Below are 26129 nucleotides of genomic sequence, written 5' to 3' on the forward strand. Positions count from 1 at the left end.
CACAGCACCGAGACTGCCCTGATATCAGCGATCAATGACATCAGATGCCTCTTCGACCAAGGGGAAACAGCGGCCCTCATCCTCCTTGACCTCGCTGTTGCATTCAACACTGTCTCCCATCACACCCTCATCACCAGACTTAGCTACCTAGGCATCCAACACAACGCTCTCAACTGGATTGCCTCCTTCCTCTCTGACCGAACCCAGAGGATCCACCTTCCTCCCTGCTTCTCCGACCTCATGACCACCATCTGCAGGGTCCCACAGGGCTGTTCCCTCAACCTCACTCTCTTAAACATGTACATGACATTGCTCGCCAATATCGCCTGCACTCCTGGACTCAACATCATCTCCTATGCCGATGACACTCAGCTCATCCTCTCCCTCACAACCAACAGTGACACCACCAGCAACAACCTCCAGAACACTATGTCCAACATCGCAGACTGGATGAAGGCAACTGCCTAGAGCTCAACTCGGACAAAACAGAGGTTCTCATTTTCGGCGGTAACCCCTCCCACTGGAAAGATTCTTGGTGGACCACCGCCCTCGGCCCAGCACTCACACCCTCGAATCACGCATGAAACCTTAGAATCATCCTCGACAGTCATCTAACTATGAAGAAGCAAGTCAAAGCCATCTCTGCCTCATGCTTCCACACCGTCCGCATGCTCCGCAAGATCACCAGCCGCCTTGACTACAGCAATACACTCTACCCTGGCACCACCAATCAACTACTCAACCACCTACAGACCATCCAGAACTCCATGGCAAGGCTCATCCTCAACCTCTCCAGAAGAACCAGCATCTCACGCCACCTCAGATCCCTCCACTGGCTCCTCGTACACAAAAGATGCTGCTTCAAGCTCCTCACCCACACCTACAAAGTCCTCCACAACATCAAACCTGCATACCTCAACCACCACCTGACATTCCACCAGCCCACCAGAGGGCTCCGCTACACCTCCTTCACCCTGGCCAAATCCCACACATCTGTCGCAGTTGCTGCTGAGGTTGTTCCTTCTCCTACATCGCTGCCAAGTCCTGGAGCGACCTCCCCCTCCACCTGCACATGTGCCCATCCCTACCAGATTTCAGGAGGAGGCTAAAGACTCGCTCTTCCGCTGTCCCCTGCAACTTCGCTGAAACCGCTGATCGGATCGGCCGTGGCTGAGGCGACGGATTCGAAGATAGGGGCTGTCGGGCTGACCGCTGCCTGGGGACAGGTCCTGAGCGAAGAGGCGGGTGCGTGGGGCCGGGAGCCGGAGCTCGTTGCGGAAGTATAAGGTCCTACAAGAACAGTAAGTTGGGACAGTGCCTGCCCAAGGAGGAAGCGCTAGGGCCTAACGGCTGGTGCAAGATCAGACACTGCCTTCACGCGGTTGCTGGTTGGCTGGCCAGGGGGCGCTCGGAAGGGGAGGCTGACATGAGAGGCCGAGGATTGGGGCCCAGCTGACATGCAACATCGTGCATAATGGCAGAAACCTCGGCAGCCAAGTAACTCCGCACCCAGATGAAACACCTTGATCTTGCATGCTGTGGAGCTGGCATGGCGCTGCCTAGAGAGGTCTCCATCGCGCCCCCCGACATAGACCCGGCTGTGGCCTTGCCCATCCCCTGGTGGGGCAACTGGGACACCCTGGCCCAGAATCGGTGGGGGGCCATGCCCGCAATTTATGGCAATGTGACAAGAGCCTTGTCCACAAATGACCCACCTGCCTGCGCGCTGCTGTGTGGCTGGAACTTCTGCGGAACCTATTGTGAGGAGCAGGAACCAGCTTGCCTGCTCGGGCGCGGTCCTCTGATTGGGTGCGGATCCACCGGTCACCATCCAGAGCTTATTGAGACACTGCCCTTCCACCATCTGTGGGGACTACGAGAATACAGCATGGGCTGCCACTGCGCACACACAGGTCACTGAATAGCATCGTCGCTGCGCCCCCCCCCCCGGGCGGCATAGCCTGACTACAAATACCCCTGCGTGCTCAGAGACTGTGGCTGTCTGCCTTGCCATTGTGCAGCCGCCGCAGGGGTGGGGCACCCTAGAGCTCGCCCCAATTCACCGGGTGTGGCCCTGCCGAGGGGGGCGCCGGGCAGTGTGTCCCGGGAGCGGGGACCAAGGACAATATATTACTGCCCACCATCCCGCGATGCAGGCTCCACATACGGGAATCATCTACTCATCAGGGGCAAATACACGCCATCATCCGCGAGCCCCGCGCCAGGAGAGGCGCGGCGTCGGACTTTGCAATATGTCTCTCCGCTGGGAGGAGGCCACGACCTAGTCACTCAGATCCTGATCACCCTTGGTCGCCCGCTGCTGCTCGGGAGTGCCTGCCTGGCCCCCCCTGTGATGAGACAGCCGGAGAACCAGCCTAGAGCCCTCGGGAGCAACTGCCACTGGCCCGACTTAAGCAGACAATGGGAAAACCCGACTGCAAACAGCCTAAACTCACATTTGACACCCACAGAAAACCCAGGGGTCAACTGCTGGAGTAGGAGCATGACAGCATGAGCCAACCAAGCCAGGACACCGACGAGATGGACATGAAGACACTACTTCACACCATGAAAACTAGTTTTCCTTCTATTGAGGGGAAAATGGACTCCATATGTGCCAAAATGGACCAGATTACCCAGAGGATCGAAAAACAATATGGCAGGATAAAAGAGGCTGAAACACGAATCTCAACACTGGAGAACGACCACGCACAGGTGGCAGGGCAACTCACAGACATAGACAAGTTGCTTAAGGTGATCACAGCCAAAAATGAGGACATTCAAGCGCGCCCTAGGCGGAACAACATCCGCATCACTGGGGTTCCTGAGACAACCAACACTGGACGACTTGAAGACTATGTAGAGCGGCTGCTTACCACCTGCTTTAGACAGGAGGCCTTCTCCAGAATGCTTATCATGGAACGGGCACATCGTACTCTGGCACTCAAGCTCCCGCCTGGAGCGCCACCCCGGCCCATAGTTGTGAGACTACTTAACTACGAGACCGCAAAACTGCACTGCGCAGGGCGAAAGAGCTGAGAAATGTCGTCTTTGAGAACAATGCCATCTCATTATACCCCGATTTTACCATTAACGTCCAAGAAACGCAGAAGAAGCTTGCTCCCATCAAAAAGAAGCTCCAGCAGAAAGCAGTGGAGTATACCATGCTGTATCCCGCACATCTACGGCTCACCCACAACGGCTTACACCACATCTGCAGCACCCCACAACAGGCGGCAGACTTCCTCAAAAAGACAGTTCTGGCTGCCAAGAGAGCGGAGCGCTCCCTGTCGGGAGGCAGAGATGGTCCAATGCAACATGAAGAGATCTAGGTAAAGTAGATACAGACCTGCACGTCGGTGCTCATGGGTTGGTTTGTGGACAATACCAGCATGCATACTCACTCCCATATACAGGTAACATCAATAGTTGTTAATGTACTGCCTTCGGGTCTATGGCTAATATATTTGTAGATAGTGAGCATCTCGCCAGACAGTGACTCTGCATTCCAGGGATACCTTCTGCACGCTACGGTAGTGCAGGAGTGGCTGTCACGCCCTCTGGGGCACACGTCTTCTAGGGAGCACCCCTTTCCTCCATCAATGGATATTGTATTGTTCAGCTGTTGCCTTTATTATTTAGTTGTGGGGACACTGCATTTATGGGTCACCAATTACCCTGTAACTAGTGTGCTATTCGCTTTTCGTATTGTCGATACTTGCTTGCTCCTGTCCATACGGTTCCTTACATCAGGGACATTCCGCAATCCCAAAGCAAGGACACCGCAAAGTCAACTCAGGGATAATGTGGCACGCATGACACAAATGTTTCATGATGTACTGGGAGGGGCTGTGAGGGAGGGAACTTTACACGCAAGTTGGGGTCGCCGCTGTGGGGTTAATGTTGGGGTAACAAGGCAGGCATATTGAAGCTAGCTATAACAACCAGATTGCATGGGTACTGCTTACACCCAGACACCAGTACAGAAACACAGTACTTATATACATGTACGAAATCAGACAATGATGGGTGAGGGGCAGAAGACCAATACCTTCGTGAGCATAAGTCTCCTCACCTGGAATGTTAGAGGGCTTGGTGACCCCAGGAAGAAACGGCACATTCTGGCCTACTTAGACTGGCCATTTATTAGGGAGCGTATTATCGCTCCCATGCCTCGAGCACTGCTGCGTCGCAAAAACTGTGCCACAATTATTTCCGTTCAATCATTTTATTCATATTATTCCAATCTTTTGATTTTTTTCCTCAGTTCATTCTGTCACATGAAATCCAATATACGTATAAAAATCTGATGCTGTAGGTATGCCCATCCAGGCCTTTTCACTAAAGCAGGACATATACATATTCCCTCCTCAGTAGCATGTAATTCCCAATGCATTTCGGGCTGCTTCATCGCCCTTCGTCAGGGGCTCACTACAAATATAAACAACGACTTTAGACGATATGTTTAAACTTTCTAAACATGTTACATACTCTCTTAGTGATTTGCTCTTAATGTATGCATTATAAAATGCCTCAATCGGCGTTCTCCCTCTAATGGCCACCAACGTAAAACCAAAATGCAATACCACCCCATTCTTCTCTCTCTCAATCCCACGTTGTGAACCATATTATAAACCTTGTAAGAATGTCACCCCGCTGCCTCAATGCTCAAACTGCCCTGTACTCGTTAAACCAAACCTCATGGACACACTCCCGTACCTGTAGTGTATGTACCGATCTCATTCCTCCTGTTTCAAAAACCGCCTTCCAACTCTCACACCTGCTTCCCTTTTTCAACCCGTCAGACCCCTCCCCTTGACATCTCCAAAGTCATGCACTACAGAACCCATAATCCTCCACTAGGTTGTACCAAAACATAATTCCATTGAGGCCATCAATGATTTTCAAATAACGACATCTGCACCTGATTGTTACTAGATTACTCCGCCCACCCTTACGATATTTAGTACTACGCCTGTTATCAGATGTGAACGGAAATAATTGTGGCACCGTTTTTGCGACGCAGCAGTGCTCCCGGCATGGGAACGATAATATGCTCCCTAATAAATGGACTGTATCTTTATTTACGTGGCCGTAGGGTGGACCGCGACACCGGGATGCACGCAACAATTGATCAAATTGATGAAACATTGATGAAAAGGAGTGCACTTCAACTCATTGTTTTTGTAACTTTAATACCTACATGGCATACAGATCTACACAATGTGCACTAAAAACTGGTATGTACTTTATGTGCAAACCGTTCCTATTTTGGATGTTCAATCAGAGACATTGCAGAAAACAAAACATATTTTAAAAGGTACCACCTATCACAGTCCAGTTGCAAGGACATGGCACCTTTCAAATTAAATTGGCCACAATTAGTTTAACAGCAACATATAACAAGGAGATGTCGGGATCGAAGCTGATGAATATTAATGTTTCTGAATCTCTCTTGACTACTTCTGAAATGAAGTGTCAGACTTTGAGGTCTAAGGATTAATTAATAATTACACAGCAAAGCTTGTATGGTTGAGATTCTTGTTAACACGTATAAAACTGATTGGTTGAATAATATTCAGGGCACCCTTAGATTATTTAAAAGAGGAGATATGTGATAAAGTCTGTAAAAAAATGTGCAATGAGTCAAAGCAGATGTGGTTTAAGTATTAGCTATTAAACGAGTAAGATTTCAGATTGTTAACACAAGCATTTGGGAGCCAATAAAAAAATATTCGTAGAATTCATTATTTGAAGTTGACAGTAGGAATCTGAAAAAGCTGAGGCACTTTTATGGGGAATGCAACTGGCTGCAAATGACCTGTATTGTCGCAACAAGAAATAAGGCGACAGCCTTATAGAACAACCAGGGGGGGGGGTCCTAATTAATAGAAAAGTACTGAGGGCTTCATTTATGAGAAGTGATGCATCGCTGCGTGAAAGCAGCGATGCGTCACTTCTCAGGGCGCCCTCCTTGCGACACCAATGATGCATCATATTTATAATATGACGCATCATGTCGCAAGGAAGGACAGGTATCTGTCGGCGCAAAAAGTGGTGCATTGCTGGAGTTGTGTCCGAAGCCTGACGCAACTCAAGCAATGTTCTTTTCAGATGGGGCAAGCCTCATGTGAAAGGGCCTGCGTCACATGGCAGGCGTAAGGTTTTGACGCATTGGCGTCCTAGAAGTGGCGCAGCAAAATCTCATAGGTTTCGCTGAGCCACTTCTACGACCCTTTCTTGCGGGGGTACGCCCACCCTGCATACATTATACCTGGCGCAGGTATAATGTAGCGCAGGGGTTTACGAATTAATGCATCTACCTAGATGCGTCACTTCGTAAATATGGCGCAACATGGCGCATGTTTTACGCCACTGGTGGCGCAAAAGTGACGCAGGGGCTCATAAATGAGCCCCTGAGTATGTTGAGCTTTGGAATGGCAAAATGCTGCTTTTGCCTGGAACGCTTAAAATACGTGCATTGTTTCAGGTGATATGCCAGATTAGAAGTTATTTATATGCTATGTTATATCAATTGCTCGTTAGCACCCACAAAGTATAAGTAACCAGCTGTATGGTATTGGGCCCACTAAAAAATGGTGGTAGAAAAAATAAGCACTGTGCATCTCAGTACAGGTAGGCATAATTAATTCCCTCTTAGCTCTACTCTGACAACTCCAAGATGGCGGACGGCCTCTGCTTTGTGTAACATAAAAGGCTGGGATCAGATCAGGTTCCCTTGAGAATGTTCCACTTGCTCCAGTGAAACCTCTTCCCTGAGGCTGGCAGGTGAAAGAGGTCCTGTAGGCCCCTGCAAGGACTGAGATGCAGTATACGCAGTGCTTTAAATGGGCCGGTACTGTCTGGTACGGAGTACCTGCACTTTTTTATTGTGGGAGGGAGAGTACCAGCACTTCTCAAGAGAAATGCTATACTTTTAATTGGAGAGTACCGACACTTCTCAGAAACAAGCAGGTACTCTGCTACAGAGTACCTGCACTTCTATTTTTCCATTTCAAGCACTAAGTTTACGTGAAAAGTAGGATAACCCCGTTTTAAAATGCACTTACTTACAGATTTTTGCTTTTCAATCGCTTTTGCAGATCATGGTCAATATACCCATAACTGACATGAAAACGGTGCACACGATGAAGATAAACGCAGCTATAAATAACACCCTCAGGAAACGAGAAGCAGTTTTCATAAATAGGCAAGAGGCCAATTTTCTGAGAAGTGTTGAGATGCCCTGACAAGCGCCTTGGAGTGGTGCTCGCGCGCGCGCGTCCAGATGCACATTTCGAAGATTTTTATTTGCACTTTGCATATTAATGGAGAAACTGACAGTCGGGAGCAGGTTTCAAGAGACAAGACGGCAAAATAAATATAGCACTTTTGTTAATGAACTGACCTCATTACAATTAACACCCTTCATAGCAAAGAAAAAGAGGCCATGTCAGGAAACGCTGCCAGCCTGCCCATTCCGGCCACTTATCATTAAGCGACCGAACTGCACACATATATATCACCCTGGTGGAAAGAAGCCAGGAGGCAACTTTTGCGGTGACAGCCTCATTTCCACTTCAGCACATTTTGTTTTCAGCGAGAAATATGAGATCGGAGAAGTGCACTCACATCAAGGGGGCGATTGTTTGTTTATGGGCTGCAGTTTGCCAAAATCTGTCTCTGAAAAAACGTATGACATTATATTTCTTCTTCGCTTTGTTTAAAACCCTTGCACATACCACTACACTCTATAGGTGGCTGGGGCACCATTCTCCACCTGCCTCTCCGACAGCAGATTGGTACTTACGTGTACGCTGTCGAGGGACTCACTGGCGTTAGGACTTCTACTCGCCTATTAATATACACGTCTTGGCATTAGTACAGGATCTTTGCCTGCTTCCTATTACCAGGTTGGATACCAAAATTTCTACTCCTGATAATATGGAAACTTTATGAGCAACTTATTCAATTATTACTACTGTTGCGCTCGTTACCTGGGGTTACAAATGTCCCCTTCCTTTCAAAATGAAGTAGTTCTTTTCTCCTAAGCAAAGGATTTAGGAATTTTAGAAGTAACCATGCAGCAAAGACATTTTTAGCAAGATTTTGAAATTGTTGTTTGCCAGTTCACATAGATTTGATAGGCAGAGTAGCACTTTACAGACACATTTTTATTGCAGCTACAGCATCTATTCGTTAGGCTCACCCCTCATTTCCCCTACACACCTCATGCCTAACACCCCCTAGTTTTATTGAATACTGCACTAAAAATCCCTGCTCAGTTAATAACGATGCTGCAGATAAAAAATATGCAACGTTTTAAAGTCATGTACAAAACCCTACGAAGACAGTAAAGCTGCCAACAGAACGGCAGAGCTTCGCGGGGGCATTCTGTGTCTGCTCTAGCTGTGAAGGAACTGCCAGTGGTACAAACATCCCTTCATGATTGATGCTCTAACGTTAACTGGCCCATTTAGGTGAGTTGCTTTTACCCCTTGGTGGAGCTTACACCCTCGTTTACCAGCTGCTTCTTGCTTATCCCATCTATCATCACGTGAATCCAGATGTCTAATGTTGGAAGTAAAATGCACTGTTTGTATAATGCATGTACCATGTAGACCTCTGTTACAAATGCTGCTGTAACTATGGTGCTGTAGTTTTCACGATGGTATTACTGATTTCAAGTTGCAGAATTGCCCTTTGGCTGTTTATGCTTCCCAATCGACCCTCAGCCTCACAATGAAATCGATAATAGCATCCAGAAATCATAGTTATTGCACTGATTTCGGCGTGTTATCCTGCAATTCTGGACCTTTGGTGCAGAGAAATTTGTTCATGTTTGACCTGAAGGATTCATCTCTGGTAATATAGTATTCCTATAGATTGTAATTTCCCACTAGAGCAGCCCCATCCCAGTAGTTCACCCATCTCCCACAGTAACCAAATTGACAAGAGTAAAAAATGTGCCAGAACACCTTGCCAACAAATGGACTCACTGACTCTCTAACAACACCTGTGAGATATCATTCTCTTCTTGCCTATCTGAAAATGCAACTAAATGTCAAAAGGATCACACTAGCCTGCAAATCCCGAATTCTTTATTTCTGAAAAATATTTCACTTCCAAGTATGGAGAAATTGAAGAAAATAAACCTAAGGCCCTATTCTCAAAGACTACAACAAGTTAACGTACTCTTCCGCTTTTCAGTAAATGTACTACTTTTGGCTATTCAGCATTTACGACAGAAAAGTGACTCAGAAATGTAGACTTACATATCCACCCCGAAGCAGGGAGTCAAGTCAGTAAAAACTTCAAATATGTATGTATCAGCCGTTTCACAACTGTAATCTGCCGAATATTATTGTAATTCAAATTTACTGAATTGAACCTGCATTGCATAACTTATGGAATGTTGGGTTATGTTTTCTTTTTTTTTTTTCTTCTTTTTTTTTTTTCTTTTGTACCCGTGATCTCTATCTAATAAAGAAATTTAAAAAAAAAAAAAAAACTTCAAATAAGACTTTTTAGTTACTTCTAGCAGGGACTTCACAACCCTATTTAACATTCCGCATACTTGAGTCATCCACAATCAGGGGAGAGATCTCCCTATGATGAAGTATAGGGTGAAGTTTGAAAAAAGAATTACAAAACATGGTGCTAAATATTAATGTTAATTAATTAAAAATCATGTATTTGTTTGTAACAAATATTGTTACATTCATTTTTAAATATAGAAATGGTCAATACAATATTTAATAATAAAATATGAATTATATTTATTCATAACCAATTTTATAACCTTAAATAAAATGTATGTATATGTTTAAATAGTTTATATAATTTAATTACTATAGCATTAGCTCCTATGGGATTATATCTTAAGTCTTGGTCTCAATAATGTTGTATGGGAGTGTGTGAAGTATGAGAGGTTGGCCATGTGTGGTGCAGGACCTACTCCAGCTCTGAGCTGGAGCACATTTACAATGGTTTAGGGTCCTTTTGGCTGTAGTATCTAGAACAGTTTGTGAATAGCAATGGGACTACTCTTTTGTAGGTGGGTGTTGGCCCTCACTAACACCCCTCCTAAACTTCCTAAATCCCTTGTTACTGTTTTTCTTAACCCCTCTCCTTTAGTAAAAAGCATTCCCCATTTTCCAGTCACTGCCTTCTGTCTCTCCCACATTTACTATTAAAATGTATACGTATGAGTGTGGACATCTCTGCAGTCGGATGGAGATTTCTGTACAGAAAAGACAGTAAAGTGGACACCTCGGCACATAGGTATGTGCATAACATTTTGTGGTATGTTAGTAGTACGTTAGTAGTAATACGAAAACACTACAAAATGCAGTGTGTGAATAGGTCACACAGGGTCTAATTTATCAATAAAAACTTAAATTATGGCCCTCCAACAGTCCGACAGGCTCCTAGCACCCACCAGATCCGTGGCAGTCGATCTTTCCGACCGACAAGCATCCGCCCACCATCATATTGTGGCAGGCGGTAATGTAGGCTCGGATGGTGGTGGGACTGCCACCGATGGGCTGATGGTGGCGGTCCCACTGCCATCGTAATGAGCCCCTATATGCAGAGATTTAAATCATTGCCTGAACATATTTTTGCTTTTTTTAAAATTTGCCAACATTTGCTGTAGTAAACATAGAAAGCTGCAGCATTTGCATGCTTTCAGTTGTGCTAATGGAAACATCTTGTGACAATCATTGCCAGATCTTGTTCATGCTGTGAGGAATTATACATATTGTAGAATTCCAAAAAGGGGGGAATTGATCCTCCTGTGCAATTTTCACATATTTTTCTGTTTTATTCTTGATAGAGAATTCTTTTTTTTTTCCCTAAGGAGAAATATGAGAAATCGGGTTACTGGATGAGTGGGATGAAACCCTATTCTAGTACCAACCACAACCCTTGTCAGAGTGAAGTCACAGGCAAACCCGAGGTAATCTGCGCTCAACCCTCTGGTATTTTGGCACAGAGCACTCAAGCACAATACAAGAACAATACCACACCAATGTAGAAAAATAGAGTACATTTTAATAATAGAATCAAGACCAAAACGACAAAGTAGAATCAGAGATATGGAAGTCTAAATGATTCAGTGAAAATATCACCAAAAAGCACAAAGCGCCAACTGTGGATATCTGGGCATGCCAGATTAGGACAAAGTCACAAATTCAGGCCAACCATGATGGAGCGTGGGCCGGGTACAGGGACCCGCTTAGGGCCACTGAACACAGTACCTCATTGAGGATGCACCACGCAACAGAGACAATGCAAGGAATGGGCAAGGAGATGCATCCTGCAACAGCGTTTCCGGGAAGCTGCAAGGTGCGATGCAATGTCCTTGCATGGAGATGCATCGCACCACGGCGGTTCCAAAGGGCCGTGATGGCCAATGCGAAGTCCATGCTTCAGGGTAGTCTGCGCTGCAAGGACAAAGTGTCAGCTCTGAGGTGGGAAGATTGGAGCAGAAAAGGCGATGCACTGGATCTCCTGCAGATGTGCTGCGCCATGGAGGAGATGCATTGGTTTTGCTAAATGTACAGATGGGCTGACAGAGCACCTTCAGGCCCACTTCCAAGGGTCCAGGACTAGGGTGGCACCACTTGGGAGGGCAGGCCACACAGATAGCAGAGTCTAGGCGCTGGGTTCAAGGTTGTTGAAAGCGTGTTCTGTCCCTGAGACTTTTGATAAGGAGGCCAGCGAACTGGCCCTCCAGTCACTCTGGGAGCCTGGGTTTAGAGTTGCAGGTCCAATCCTTATTACCCAAGCAAGAGGTCATCAAGGCAGCACAGTCGAGCAGCACTCTGGCAGAATGGAAGTCCTTTCAGCAACAAAGCAGACCTTCTTCCTGGCATTGTCCACAGGTCCAGAAGTGTACTGAAGAGTTGTGGCCTGAGGTACAATATTTATACCTGGTGCCCACTTTAAGGTAGAGGAAGCTTCTAGAGGCTTCCTCCCCCATGAGGTGTCAGGCATCTCCCTCCTCCCTGTCCTGGCCCTAGCTTGTTTGGAGTCACAAAAGACAAATGTCAAACCATTTTCAGAGTGCTCATGTAGAGCCTTTGTGATATGCAAGTGTAATAGGTGACAGCTCCTCCCTCTCGTTAACTCAGTGTGGCCCATCCTGCTAACACCTATTTTCCCTTTGTCTCACTGTCTGAGAGCAATGCACAAAGTAAAACTGCTAGCTACATCTAGCCCTGCGACCCAGGATCAGGCTGCAGGCACCAAATGAATAGCGTAAAAGTAGCATTTTCATAATATAGCCTTATAGCCTGCCGTAGCGGGCTATACCGGCTATTAAAGGCCCGCTGCAGCGTTAAAGGCCCAAACTGAAGGCGAGGGACTTTAACAAAGCAGCTGGACTTTAATAGCCGGTATAGCCCTGCTACGAAGGGCTATAAGGCTTAGGCTATTAGAATATTCTGCCACTAGAGGGCAGAATGTTCTAACAAATAAAACAAAGCCTTCAGGGAGCACGAGGGGATTCAAATCCCCTCAGGCTCCCTGAAGCCTGTCTTCACAGCCAGAGCTGTGCACAAAGAAACATTGGAATGTTGGAGCTCCGGTCTTATACCAGCCATTATAAACCCAGAGCACTCCATTGTTTTCAATAGAGCTTCCAACATTCCAATGTTCTAATCACATGAAAATGCTACTTTTACGCTATCCACAATTAGAATATTGGAACGTTGGAAACTCCATTGAAAACAATGGAGCAGCTCCGGGCTTATAATGGCTGGTATAAGCCCAGAACTCCAACATTCCAATGCTTCTTTGTGACTGTGAACAAAGGCTCCAGGGAGCCTGAGGGGATTTCAGTCCCCTCGCGCTCCCTGAAGCCTTTGTTTAATTTGTTAGAACATTCTGCCCTCTAGTGGCAGAATGTTCTAATAGCCTAGTAACCCTTCATAGCAGGGCTATACCAGCTATTAGAGTCCCGTTGCCTTGTTAAAGTCCCTCACCTTCGGCTCGGGCCTTTAACGCTGCAAGGGCCTTTAATAGCCGGCATAGCCCGCTACGGCGGGCTATAAGGCTATATTAAAAATCCAACTTTACCACTAAAGAGGGCTTTTAAATACAATTCTTTAGACACCAAACTCAAGATGTCAACCTTCTACCAATTGCAATATACCTCTTATTAAATGTAATAAGGAAACCCACTACTGTCTTTTGGGAGAGGTAAGCCTCACAGTAGTGACAAATGAATTTAAGACTTTTTTAAGACCACGACACATAAAAATTAAAAGTACATGTCCAACCTTTTATATACATTGCACCCTGCCCTATGGGCTAGCTAAGGCCTTCCCTAAGGATGACAAATGTTTTACAATTTGAGGTTTGGACCTGAAAATAGGATTGCCTTGCCAGGTTGAAATGGCAGTTTAAAACTGCACACACAGGCTGCAATGGCAGGCATGAGACATGTTTAAAGGGTACTTAAGTGGATGGCACAATAAGTGCTGCGGACCCATAAGTAGCATTTCATTTATAGGCCCTGGGTACATGTAGTACCACTTTACAACTCACATGTAAATTAAATTTGGTAATTGGGTAAAAGCCCATTTTAAATGTTTAGCAAGCACTTTATCACTGGATAGCAGTGGTGACATGTGCAGAGTCCTACAACCAGTAAAAACAAAGTCAGCAAAACAGGAGGGTTGAAGACAAAAATGTTGGGGAGGACCACACTGGGGATGACGGGCCTCACAAGAAATCTCTAGCCCTACACCACCCAGAAACTCTGGGCATGATCTTTTTCCCTTGCTATCCTGGAAGCAGAATTATTCTAGCCCTTAGGTGGAGTAAATCTCTTACTATTTGGATGGTGGACTTGAGTTTGGGAATGCCCACAAATATACATGTTTGTTGGCGTTCCCAAACTTCCAAGTCATACCAAGCTTTGGAATGCCTCTTTCCAATAACTTCAATGATATTTGTGACTGTGGTAGTACATTTATTTATGCCCACCAAGAGCCCCTTGGTAAATTCTTGGCAGGTCTAAATGTGGTATTTTCAGAAATAAACTAAAATTTACAACAGGAAATCCTTTTGCTATCAGAGCCCATAATGTTTACTCAGATGAGACCACCAAATGGCTGTCTCTCCTCTCTTCCTTCTCCAAAGTTTCTAAATGTAATAGAAATCCCCATGGCAATAAGATCTTCACATAGGGAGCATTGTATCAGATATGTCACCTTCATATATGAATTAAAAAGATCTCTTCCAGGCTCTGCAGGCAGAGGAAGATATATAATTATGGAGGGTTGTCCTCCTAAAGGGTAGTCGAGTAAAACAAATTCTGATATGGTGCACAAACTGATCTGCTGCCAAACTTTAAATAATGTCAAATGGCTCTAGTCCTGAGATTAATTTTAGCTACCAATCTGTTTTCATTTTTGTTGATGTAATTATTTCAATGTAAGCAAATTAAATCCACATAACCAAGAATTCATTAAGCTAGAACTGAAAATTCCAGAATTGGTAAAATAGTAGGAAGTTAGGTGTAAGGAGGTGGGCACTTTATGGCATACATAGAAAGTTTAACAACTTAACAGTGCCCAAGGAATATTAACGAAAAAGACTTCCACGGTCGTACAATGTCTTCCAATTACGACCTCTCATGTAACCACAGCACATTTTATTCTCTCCTAATTTTTGGTGACTGGAGCAATGTAATTCACATTTTACATATTTGATTTTAAGGTAAAACCAAGTCGGGTTTTCCAGATTTTGCACTTTAAGAATTATTGCTTCCTCATCTGTTGCATGGAGATAATTTTAGTGCAGTTCCATCAAATACCTTCAAAAGTTACTGGAAGTACTTCTGATTTTATATATTGAGGTTGAAAGTTGAGGGAATCTCTTGATGTTTGATGCGACATAATGTGAGAGGTTAGAGCTATGCAAGTGTTTTTTTTATGTAACAAGGTTCTTGGGAACAATGGGTTGCATGCACGTTTTGTGCGTTTACTATTTTTAAAAGTTTAAGATTTTGTCAAGATTTTGCATTTTACACATAACCAAACAATTGTTAAAATATTTTTTTTATGTTTTCACATTTTACTGGCAATATTGGAATGCATGTGACACAGTTGTTCACATACGTGTGGTGTTTTGTTTGCCTTATCCTATATGTTTTGTTCGGGTAAATGTAAAGTTAATATATGCCAATATTGATATTTCAGCAAAACATGTACCTTTTAGTAAAATTCTTGTTTGAGCCTTACCTTAGACTTTGCAAAGTAACAGCCATTTGGTCCACAACCTGGCTCTCCCATATACATTCCAAGGCTTCTCAGCAGAAGGAACATCTTCCATGGGCTGATTGTTGAGCCAGTGTGTGAACGATTCGCTATGTATACTTTTTCCCTCCAGAACCGGTGTAGAGTAGTTTTTTCAATGCATCTGCTTGCAGACAACAGATTCTATATATGGCGGATGCAATACTTGTTTTTCAACTGGGAAATCTTTGACTAAGGTACTGTGGGCAGACAGATGTTTCAGATGAGCGTCAGTGGTTCATTTGTCATAACTCCAAACTCTAATTAGGGCGGGCTGTGTTTTATGGCAGAGGACCGGTGAACCACCGATCTCCGACAGCTCATCTGCATCCATCAAATTCTAAATACGGCCTAAAGTATTCCTAATTGCATACGAAAACAATATCTGCATAAGAGATTATTTCACAGTCTTTATACACCATCCTTAAGACACTCCTCGGGTTTGCCATTGTTGAAATGTTCTAAAAGTGTCAGCTGTGGTAGCTCAGCGACTTAAGAGCTTGCTTTTGAAATGTAAAGGTTTAAATCCAAAAATGGAATTATCAGCCTTAAATCTCTCCAGGATTTACGGGCGCAGAACCATTCATTTGGGTACTTATTACACATGATTTAGAAAATTGTACCAAATTGCAAAAACTGAGGTTTACAGTGCCATGTTAAATATTAGTTATTTTATTCCTATTGTTATTTTTATTTGAATGATTAAGAATATCATTTCATTATTCCTGAAGTGCTTGCACACTGCATAAAATGTAAGGTTTATGTTTATAGAACAGTAGCAGCTTTTCCTCTAGAGGCAATAAGCTTTCATACATAATCACATTTAAAATAGACCTGGCTCTTTAAATTGGTGTTACCTGGTTGGCTGGAAGTGAGCTCAGTCGCCGCTGGTGAACGCCGAAATTCTTCAAGACTTTCCGATTCTGGTGCTTATCGGAGCAGACGAAAACAAGCACCCTTCTCGGACATCATTTTCACAGAAGTAAGAAAGCTATTCTGGAAGAGGAAATGGGGTTGGCATTCGTGGTCTGCCAATAGATGAAAATACTGTGCTCACGCTTCTGCTTTTCGTGTAACATCGTCAGATTGTTTGGTTGCTCTACTGAAGTTTGTGTGTCAGCTCTATACCATCCAAATGTTGCGAAAATATTTCCTAGCTTTAGAAGGAGGCACAAAAATACCATCCTTGCCTTGAGAATGCGCTTTTGTTAAATTGCCTAAAACGTTCACATTGCAAAATAATACTGTAGTATCTTGTTCATGTTAATATCCTGTCATTATCTCCCTAGCTGCTCAGCCAGTGTGAATGTGCTGTGTGCTGAGTGGAATGTTGGTGTGATGATGCTGAATGGAATGTTTGGGTGCCTGTGAGGTGAAGCGTGACAGTTGGAGCATGGGCTGAGCAGCAGGCAGGCTGCTCCTGGTGGGGCTGCTTCACAAGAACTCAACAACCTGTAACTGAACTTAATATATCTACTGAAACTACATCTTTCCTGCTGGACTTAATTACTACATCCATAAGCAGAGAGGTTCACATGAAACAAGAGAAACCGGAGCAGCACGTCTCGGAGCCCCACCAGTGTCCTTCAAATCGGACAGTCCCAGCCCAGGCGTGCCGCGCTCACCAACACTACATCTTTTGGACTTTGAAGTAACCAGTAATGCTTGCGTCATCAAGCTTAACTTTATACAGCCTGTGAATCCATTTGCCTTATGTATGTGTATTTCCTGTTACAAATTGTGTGATCCTGAGCACATTCAACATTCTTTTCAAAGGAACTGTAATTATGGCTGCAGTGTTTAGTCAAGTCATATTGCTGAGGTGGAAACAACCTACACAAATCAGGAATTTGGCTTTCTCCACAGACATTGCGTTATCTGAAAGGGAAATCGGTTTATTTGGTGGCATTGCATTTGTATGTGTATCTCGCTCTTGGTACCAGCAGACGGAGGGGACTATTTGCTCTGTTGTTGACACAAACTGTGGTGAATTGTGCAAAAGTTGGTCGCACACTGCTCGTCACACCAGCAAGTTGCCCCAAAGGCGAGCCTTGGATCTGCACCTGCGCGCCATGAGAGGTACTTGACCTGTTTTTAATTACATTTTGGCAGTCCACACGGCACCCCCTTACACTGACCTGCTCCCTGCTGACGAGAGGCAACTACCTCGAAACACGTGTCCAGGGATGGCTAACGCAACACATACTGTTCTTTTTACACATCGTGGCATAGGCGTACCCGCCGTCGCCACTACATTTCCCACAGTCCTTTGGGGCAACTTGCTGGTGTGACGAGCAGTGTGCGACCTACTTTTGCAAAATTTATTACGGCTCCCTTGAGCCAACGGGCTGACGAGCCTTGGATCTGCACCTGCGCGCCATGAGAGGTACTTGACCTGTTTTTAATTACATTTTGGCAGTCCACACGGCACCCCCTTACACTGACCTGCTCCCTGCTGACGAGAGGCAACTACCTCGAAACACGTGTCCAGGGATGGCTAACGCAACACATACTGTTCTTTTTACACATCGTGGCATAGGCGTACCCGCCGTCGCCACTACATTTCCCACAGTCCTTTGGGGCAACTTGCTGGTGTGACGAGCAGTGTGCGACCTACTTTTGCACAATTTATTACGGCTCCCTTGAGCCAACGGGCTGACGAGCCTTGGATCTGCACCTGCGCGCCATGAGAGGTACTTGACCTGTTTTTAATTACATTTTGGCAGTCCACACGGCACCCCCTTACACTGACCTGCTCCCTGCTGACGAGAGGCAACTACCTCGAAACACGTGTCCAGGGATGGCTAACGCAACACATACTGTTCTTTTTACACATCGTGGCATAGGCGTACCCGCCGTCACCACTACATTTCCCACAGTCCTTTGGGGCAACTTGCTGGTGTGACGAGCAGTGTGCGACTTACTTTTGCACAATTTATTACGGCTCCCTTGAGCCAACGGGCTGACGAGCCTTGAATCGGCACCTGCGCGCCATGAGAGGTACTTGACCTGTTTTTAATTACATTTTGGCAGTCCACACGGCACCCCCTTACACTGACCTGCTCCCTGCTGACGAGAGGCAACTACCTCGAAACACGTGTCCAGGGATGGCTAACGCAACACGTACTGTTCTTTTTACACATCGTGGCATAGGCGTACCCTCCGTCGCCACTACATTTCCCACAGTCCTTTGGGGCAACTTGCTGGTGTGACGAGCAGTGTGCGACCTACTTTTGCACAACAAACTGTGGTGAGTTCATCTTTTTTTTTTGTCCTCAGTCACCTCAGGCATTGATGACTCTTACATTTGCCAAAAACCTCTATAACCGGGAAAGACCACTGGCCCGCCACTGATCGTGATGGAGAGAAGAGGGAAAGGCGCAGGTCCAAAAGTACATCACCCTCCTGTTGATATGTCACTCTCAGATAACGTCCGATTTCCCGGCAGGCTGCCTGAAATATATTGTGGGGGGCCACAGCAGCCAAGTCAGAGAGTTCTATAGGCATAATCATTGGACAGGGGATTCCTCTTGTTACCTTAAATACTATACACTAAGCCACACCCTGGCTCTGGTTAACCCCTACCAAATTATTTAGGATCTCCCAAAATGTTTTCCTCTTTTTGGACCCATTACCCAACAACTCCATTCAAGACACATAGAACATGGGTTCTAGCCATTTTGCATGCAGCGGTGGTGCTTCACATATCCAATTGCGACAGATCTCTCTTCTAGCTAGCAATAGTGCGTAAAACAACAAATTCCTAGGTGCTCCTGTCACACCCTCCTTAACCCCAAAGATAATTTGCTCAAGGCTTACCTTAATGTGTATTCCCAGACGGCCTGTAAGTGTTGATTCAACATCATGCCAGAAACTTTGAATATGTATGCATTGGAAAAACATATGTATATCTGTTGCTTTTTCCAAGCCACACTTTACACAGGCCGCCGGCTTTCCTTTCCCCATTTTGGACAGCTTCTCTGGAGTTATATATGCCCTATGAATTGAGAAGAAATGGTTCCTTATCAAAAATGCAGGCTTGACAATAGAATAAAGTGTGCGCATCGATACTTGCCAGTTATGTTGTAAATTGCAGCTCGTCAGGCATCTGCCCCAGATATCTTCTACCAAGGTGAATTCTCCGTCTATGTTATCCTGCAGAGCCCAATACCACATGGATACTTCTTTCACACCTGGAGGTTTACTGGCCAACATCTCCTCTAGTTCAGTAACCACACCCAATGGTGTTTTTTGTGCCTGCGCCCAGCTCTTAAGTTGTATGTATTTAAATAAAGACATTTTGTCCTTCATAAAATCCTTCATCTCACTCCATGGGATTAACTGTCCATCTTGCATAATCTCGCCCCACACCAGAACACCTGTCTCCCTCATTGACCACGCCAGTTTATCCTTAAGGCGTTCAACAGTTCCCTGGAGAATCCCATATTGGTGCGTGGAATGAATAATAATCTACTCTAAGCCGCCTACGTATCAAGTACCACATCCTGGTAAAAGCTTGTAACACCTTCAGCGTAACTTTCGAAAACATTTAGGGTCCCCGAACTTAAAGAGGAAACCACTATGACCCCCTCTACTCTCCTTGTCATTGCAGACAACATAGATCCTATATCCGAATCATCTGAGGTTCTAAAAAGCATTCTCGAGTTTGAAATTTGAAAAGCCCAGGCATATAGTTGGATATCTGGTAGTGACAGACCCCCTTTTCCTCTTTGTCTCCGCAACTTTTTCCAAGATATCCGCTCCCCTTTATATGCCCAAATGAAAGAATTTATAGCCTGTTGAATTTTATCAATCGTTGATTTCTCAAAATGGAGTAGTATGGTGCTAAATAGATATGTGATTTTTGGCAGTATCACCATCTTAACCAGGTTAACTCGTCCAAATATCGTAAAGGGAAGGTATACCCAATTCTTCAATTGTTGGACTATTTCCTTATAGATTTTTAATAGGTTAGTTTCCGTGATTTTTTTGATGTCTTCTACTATTTTAATCCCCAAGTATTTCATATCCTTTTTAATCAGAGGGTTATCTATCCTCTGATTCCAGACCATGATCTCAGTTTTTGACTTATTTATCTGGTAGCCTGAAAGTTTGCCAAACCTTGTAGCTAACTGAAGGGGAGGTGACAATGTGGCCTCAAGGTCAGAAGTAAGGATAACCAAGTCTCTTCTCCCAAGACCCCCAACGGAAGGCAGGGATGTTTGTTGCCTTTCTCAATTTCTGGGCAAAAGTCTCTATGTACAGATTAAATAAATGGGGAGATAGAGGACTCCCCTGTTTTGTGCCTCTTGTAATATTAAAGGGTGTGGTTAGATTGCCATTTACCAGGACACTGGCCATGGGATTTTGGTATATTAATTGTACAGCCCTGCAGAATTTATCCCCTAATTCTAATCTCTTCAAGACCACAAACAGATAGAACCATCTGACCCTATCAAATGCCTTAGCGGCATCTATCATAATAACCGCAAGGGGGTACAGAATACGCTGTTGCCACATCAATTGCTCAAATAAACCCGTATGTTAGTTCATGGATGTGCCTCCCTCTGATGTATCCCTTCTGATCTTTGTGGATTATCCCTCCTGCAACCTTGCTTAATCTCCCTGCCAGTATAGAAGGGGAGATTTTATAATCTGCATTCAAAAGGGATATAGGCCTGTATGTTTCGCGGTTTGTGGGGTCCTTACCGGGTTTTAGAATAAGGGAGATCGTCGCTTCATTCCAAGATTTTGGGAGTTGTATCCCATTGTCCAAGATCTCTTTAATTCCCTCTGTCAAAAAGGGGATTACGTTTTCCCCCAAAGGTTTTATACAATTCCACAGGTATCCCATCGGGACCTGCGGCTTTATCACCTTTAGATGTTTGTATGACCTTCCTCACTTCTTCCTCCGTTACCTCCTGATTAAGAATCACTTTCTGAACCTGGTCCAATGGGTTTGCAGACTCTGATAACCAGGCTACTACCTCCTCTTCTGAGACCTCTTCCTCTTCCGAGTAAAGGTTCCGGAAGTACTCAAAGAAAGCATCTTCCACCTCGGAGTCCCTTGTTAACATTGTACTATGCTGGCCCAACTTAATACCATTAATATAATTTCTATTTTGGTCAGACTTGATTTTCCAGGCTAGGAGCTTCCCTGCTCCCTCCCCATACTCAAAGTGGGCTAACTTACTTGCTTCCCATCTTTTCTTGATCCTGTTTTGTAGGGTTTCTTTCCATTGATTTTTAATAGATGTCAATCTCTCCTCCCCATGGGTGCTGCTATCCGCTGTCATAAACTTATCTAACTCTATCTTTCTTATTTTTGCTTCCAAATTACTAAGCTCGTGTCTAAACTGCCTATTTCGATAAGTAAGTACATTTGCAATTTTCCCTCTGATGAAGGCTTTCATCGCATTCCATACTGTCCCATTTGAAGCAGAACCACAATTAATCCAAGGAAACTCCCCTACATCTACCGTCAGGCCCTCCATGGTATCTGTCTCTGAGAAAATAGTGCGGCCCATAGTCCACCTTCTATCTTTATGCTGACTCTTCTTTCTGAGTGTTAATAGAACTGCAGAGTAGTCAGATAGGTGTGCGGGAAGATATTCAATGTCTAACACCTCCTGTTTCAAACTCAATTCTACCAGGAAATAATCGATCCTTGATCTATGCCCATATTTTGTATTGTGGAATGATACACCTAATCGAGTACCTACCCTCTCTCTCCATATATCACTAAGAGCATGCTGCCGCATCATAGATCTCAGAAAAGCCCGAGATTTCATGGTGGGCATAGCCCTACTGCTACAGGATTTATCCACATTGGGATCCAAAATAATATTAAAATCTCCCGACATTTTCACTGGGCCAGAGAAATCTAATACATTTGTAAAAAAAGATTTTAAGGGTTCACAATCATCTTGGTTCGGGCCATAGTATCCTACTAATGTAAGTGGATGATCTTCTATTTTTAAATCCACTATAATCCATCCACCAGACTTGTCCATACGTGTACTCAGTAAACAAATACCAGCACCCTGAGTGTCCTTTGTGTTGTGGCCTCTTTGCTGTCCCTGGCTGTACTTGAACGTTGGCTGACCCTATAGCTTGCCGTCCCGCAGTTGCTGCATCGCTCATCCCTCCCCTCCCGCCGCCGCGTTTAAGTTCCTCGTGGCCGCAGTGCGGAGGGAGGGTGAGCTAAGACTACATTACCCAGGTTCCCCGGACCCACGCCGGAAGCAGCGTGACCTGGTTAGCGCCCGGAGGCGCTTTAAAAAGAATCATCACACCCCGCGTCGCGGGACCGCGCGCGGGCGGCGCCGGGCTAAGCCCGGGCAAAGGGCGGGCCCTCTGTGGCTCTCAGGGGACCGAAGGAGACGGGACGGGCCACCCCCTTGGTAATCTTCATCATTCCGGGCCAAAGCATTGAGGTGACATTATTATTGCGCCCGTAGGACGTATGATTGCCCGTATGGTTTCTTACAGCTGTTAAGTGCTGCCTTAATTAAGTGCCCAGTTTGGTAGCTATTCTTCCGGTGATTCCGTATAGAATGACTAAAGCAAGAAAGACTCCCGTGGCCACAAGATCATCTACTAGAAATAAAACTGTACCATCTACACCACTACCGTCACTTACAGCTATAGACCTAATGTTACAAAAAACTATAGGTGTAGTTGCAGATGCTATTCAAAACACGGAGAGGCGTCTCTCAATGACCCCAAATATGTGCTTCCCAAACCTTTTAATGTATACAACTGCTAATAACAACACTGTGGAGTCCTTTACTAACGCGGAGGATTCAATTCTGTTTCAATCTTTTACAGGGTTACCTAGTGGTAAAAGTTGTATAAATAACATATCATTAGCCTCACTTATTCCACCAGATAGTATAGAAGGAAGCCCCTTGTCTGTCCCTAACTGTGGGGATAATTTGTGCCCATTTTCAACCAGGAAACATGTCATTAAATTCCCCAGGGGAAGTACTTGCAGAAAGTTCTCCCCTAGTTAATAAAACAGTAGTAGATAAACCGTCTTCCTTAAAAAAGATGAAACGGCGTTATGGAAAAAAAACAAAATCAATTGTGAGGAAAACTTATAGACCCCTAGGTAACCACAAGCCCTCAGCAAAAGATGTTTGGCTAAATTTCAGACTGGCTAAACCAACTACGAGAACATCTAATGTGATTGCAACATCCCCAAAGCAAGATGTACTACTGTCCAAAGAAAAGCAGTCAGAGAATATCAAAACTCTCATAGACCAGACAAGTCAAACCGAAAGGGCGGGTACATTAGACAAATTATACTTAACAGAACTGGAACAGTTAGTTAGATCTCTCCTACAGCCCATAAGCGAAAAAATTATTAGTATAGAGCAATTCCTAGTGAAGTTTGAGAAGCTTCAAAACAAGGATTCTATTAGCATGTCCAAACTTTCCACTGCACCCACACAGATTGACAATATAGAAATTGTCTATCCTAATTTGGCATCCACCTCTTTTTTGGGTGTAATAGATCATAATGATCCAAAACCGCCTATAAGTGTGCACAATGAAATAGCAGTAGCGCTGACTATGCCGACTACCTTAGATGGTCCAACAGCAGGTAGTGACGAGAGTGAATGGGCCACGGAAGGTTTATCTCCTGTTCTATTTGACGATCAGGCTGAGCCCATATCAACAGTAAATACAGCTACCAATATACGACCAGCGCAAATGCTTATGCTACCACAACAAAATAAAAAACCCATTCACATTAATCTCCCCCCTGAATCCCATTTATACACCATAGTAATGATAGGTGTACCACAACTAGAAGAGGGCAAGGTAGAGAGACATGGGGACCTGAAAAATAAAGTAAGTCACTGGTTAACCGCCCATAGACCGATCCCTCGCCACATCAGTGGTAAAATAACTAATGTTAGGAGAGTCGATTGGGTGGGTCATAGATTTAAATCCACCGAGGGTGATTGCATCGTTGTTACCTTTAAGGATAACCGTGTAGCAACGCACATCACCAGCTGGAAGGACGGCCTGATTAACAGTTTGATCCGTACTATGGATCTAAGTTATTTCTACCCCTCAAGTGATTATAGTTTTAATAAAATGTTTTCACACTCTATTATAGAGCAGGAGGAAAACAACGTTAATCGTAATGTATATTATAATGGTGTAACACTAAGGAACCATGGTCCCTATATTACAGGAAATCAAAGACAGTATAGGAGTGACACACTAGGGGAGATTAGACAGGTCAACCACCCAGTAACTTATTATGAGAGTCGGGAGGCCCCATACGGGTTGCATCATCATAGTAACCATTTCCAATTAAAATATTCCAACCTCTACTATAATGTACCTACTTCAAATAGGTTCGATGCCCTCTATGAGCAGAATGGCCTAGAGGGGGTTGACTGACTGCATGTTGCATCAGCCACACCTATGTATACTGATTACAAGCTAAGCAATTCTGTCCATGGCGAAATTAGGTCCCCACAAGCAGCAATCGTTCCCCTTTTAATCGCGGAATCAGATAGTAACAATCATGTAGGGCCAGATGCAGATTTCTTAACAGACAGCCTCGTATTAGTCGAATACGAGCACACTAGTACATCGCATTATTCGTTTGAAGCTTCTAATCTTCATCCAGCCCATGTAGAACCAAATCCTTATATAAAAGAAACCACGGGAGTTACACACGCTGAACAACCAAACCGGTTATTAGAACCTATTTTCATTGAAGTTGCCACTGGTACTGAGACTGATGATGTTTGTAATGCGAGTTTAGTCTCCTGGAATATAGCAGGTTTGGCTGATAAAATATGTGACCCTGCCTGGTTGGCATTTGTTAAAAAACACGCTTTTATATGCCTCCAAGAGACATGGATGGAAGATAATAACGCCTTCATTGAAGGATACCAAAGCTTCTTTAGGCCAGCAGCCCCCTCAGTTAGTGGCAGAGCAAAGGGGGGCCTGGCTATTTTTATTAATTTGGCTTTTTCTTGTCATATAAGTAATAGACATCATGCAAATAGAAATATTTAAGTGCTCGAACTGAAGAGAGGCAAACATGCTCTGACTCTAGTTAATTTTTATAATGCGACATCCAGTCAAGGGGAATGTAATATACTGCTTCTGAAAGAAATGTTGAGAGAAGGTGCAGGTATACTGCCACGTAATTTACTGATTGTAGGAGATTTCAATGTACACCCATGTGGTAACCCACGAGTTACCCCCATGGGATTTCTGGGATGTAATAGTGTGAATGGTTTTCACTTTGATCACACTAGGCGTGGACTTCACCTAAATGATTTGCTAAATGAAAATAACCTGTCCGTAGCTATGTCTATGGTGCCTGAGTCTAAGGTCTATGATGTTTCAACATTTAAAGGCTCAGGTTATGGGTCTTTTATAGATCACATATTATTATCTGCCGACCTTGCCAACCAGGCTTCCAGTTTTACTATTCAAACGAACATCTACAGTGACCACAACCCCCTAACCATTAGATTGGGTGGGGGTGTATTTGAACAGCGAAAGCACTGTGAAGATCGGGGAATTTTAAAATGTATAAATGGTAAACGCCGCCTGAAATGGCATTTGGTAAATCATGAAAATCTTTATAATGAAATTAACAAGTCATGTGGTGAGGAACTTGCGGCTTGTGTATCAACATTTATGTCCCCAGAGCAAATCATAGTTATTTTTAAGGATGTGGTGTCAATAGTAGGTTCTATGTTATCAGTTCCAGTGAAGGGACAAGCAAGAAACAATCCTAAATGGTTTGACCATACATGCTCTAAGGCAAGCAGAGATTTA

The 26129-nt window shown here is 44.5% G+C and overlaps 1 protein-coding gene across 2 annotated transcripts in view; it reads right to left on the reverse strand.

Annotated features, from left to right (window-relative positions):
* Positions 1–16336, reverse strand: part of CMKLR1 (chemerin chemokine-like receptor 1) — a 257881-nt gene extending 241545 nt beyond the window's left edge. The window contains exon 1 of one of the 2 annotated variants that reach the window (XM_085633476.1): positions 16166–16336. Coding sequence is in view for 1 of the 2 variants with exons in the window: in XM_085633475.1 (XP_085489601.1) it covers positions 4720–4743 (24 nt within the window). In the remaining variant the exon portion in view is untranslated. Of the gene's footprint in view, positions 1–4719; positions 4765–16165 lie in introns of those variants that run through there. The other variant, XM_085633475.1, reaches the window with a different exon arrangement.
* Between the last annotated feature and the right edge of the window lie 9793 nt (positions 16337–26129).

The sequence above is a fragment of the Triturus cristatus genome, chromosome 11, assembly GCF_964204655.1.
Source record: "Triturus cristatus chromosome 11, aTriCri1.1, whole genome shotgun sequence".
NCBI lineage: Eukaryota > Metazoa > Chordata > Amphibia > Caudata > Salamandridae > Triturus > Triturus cristatus.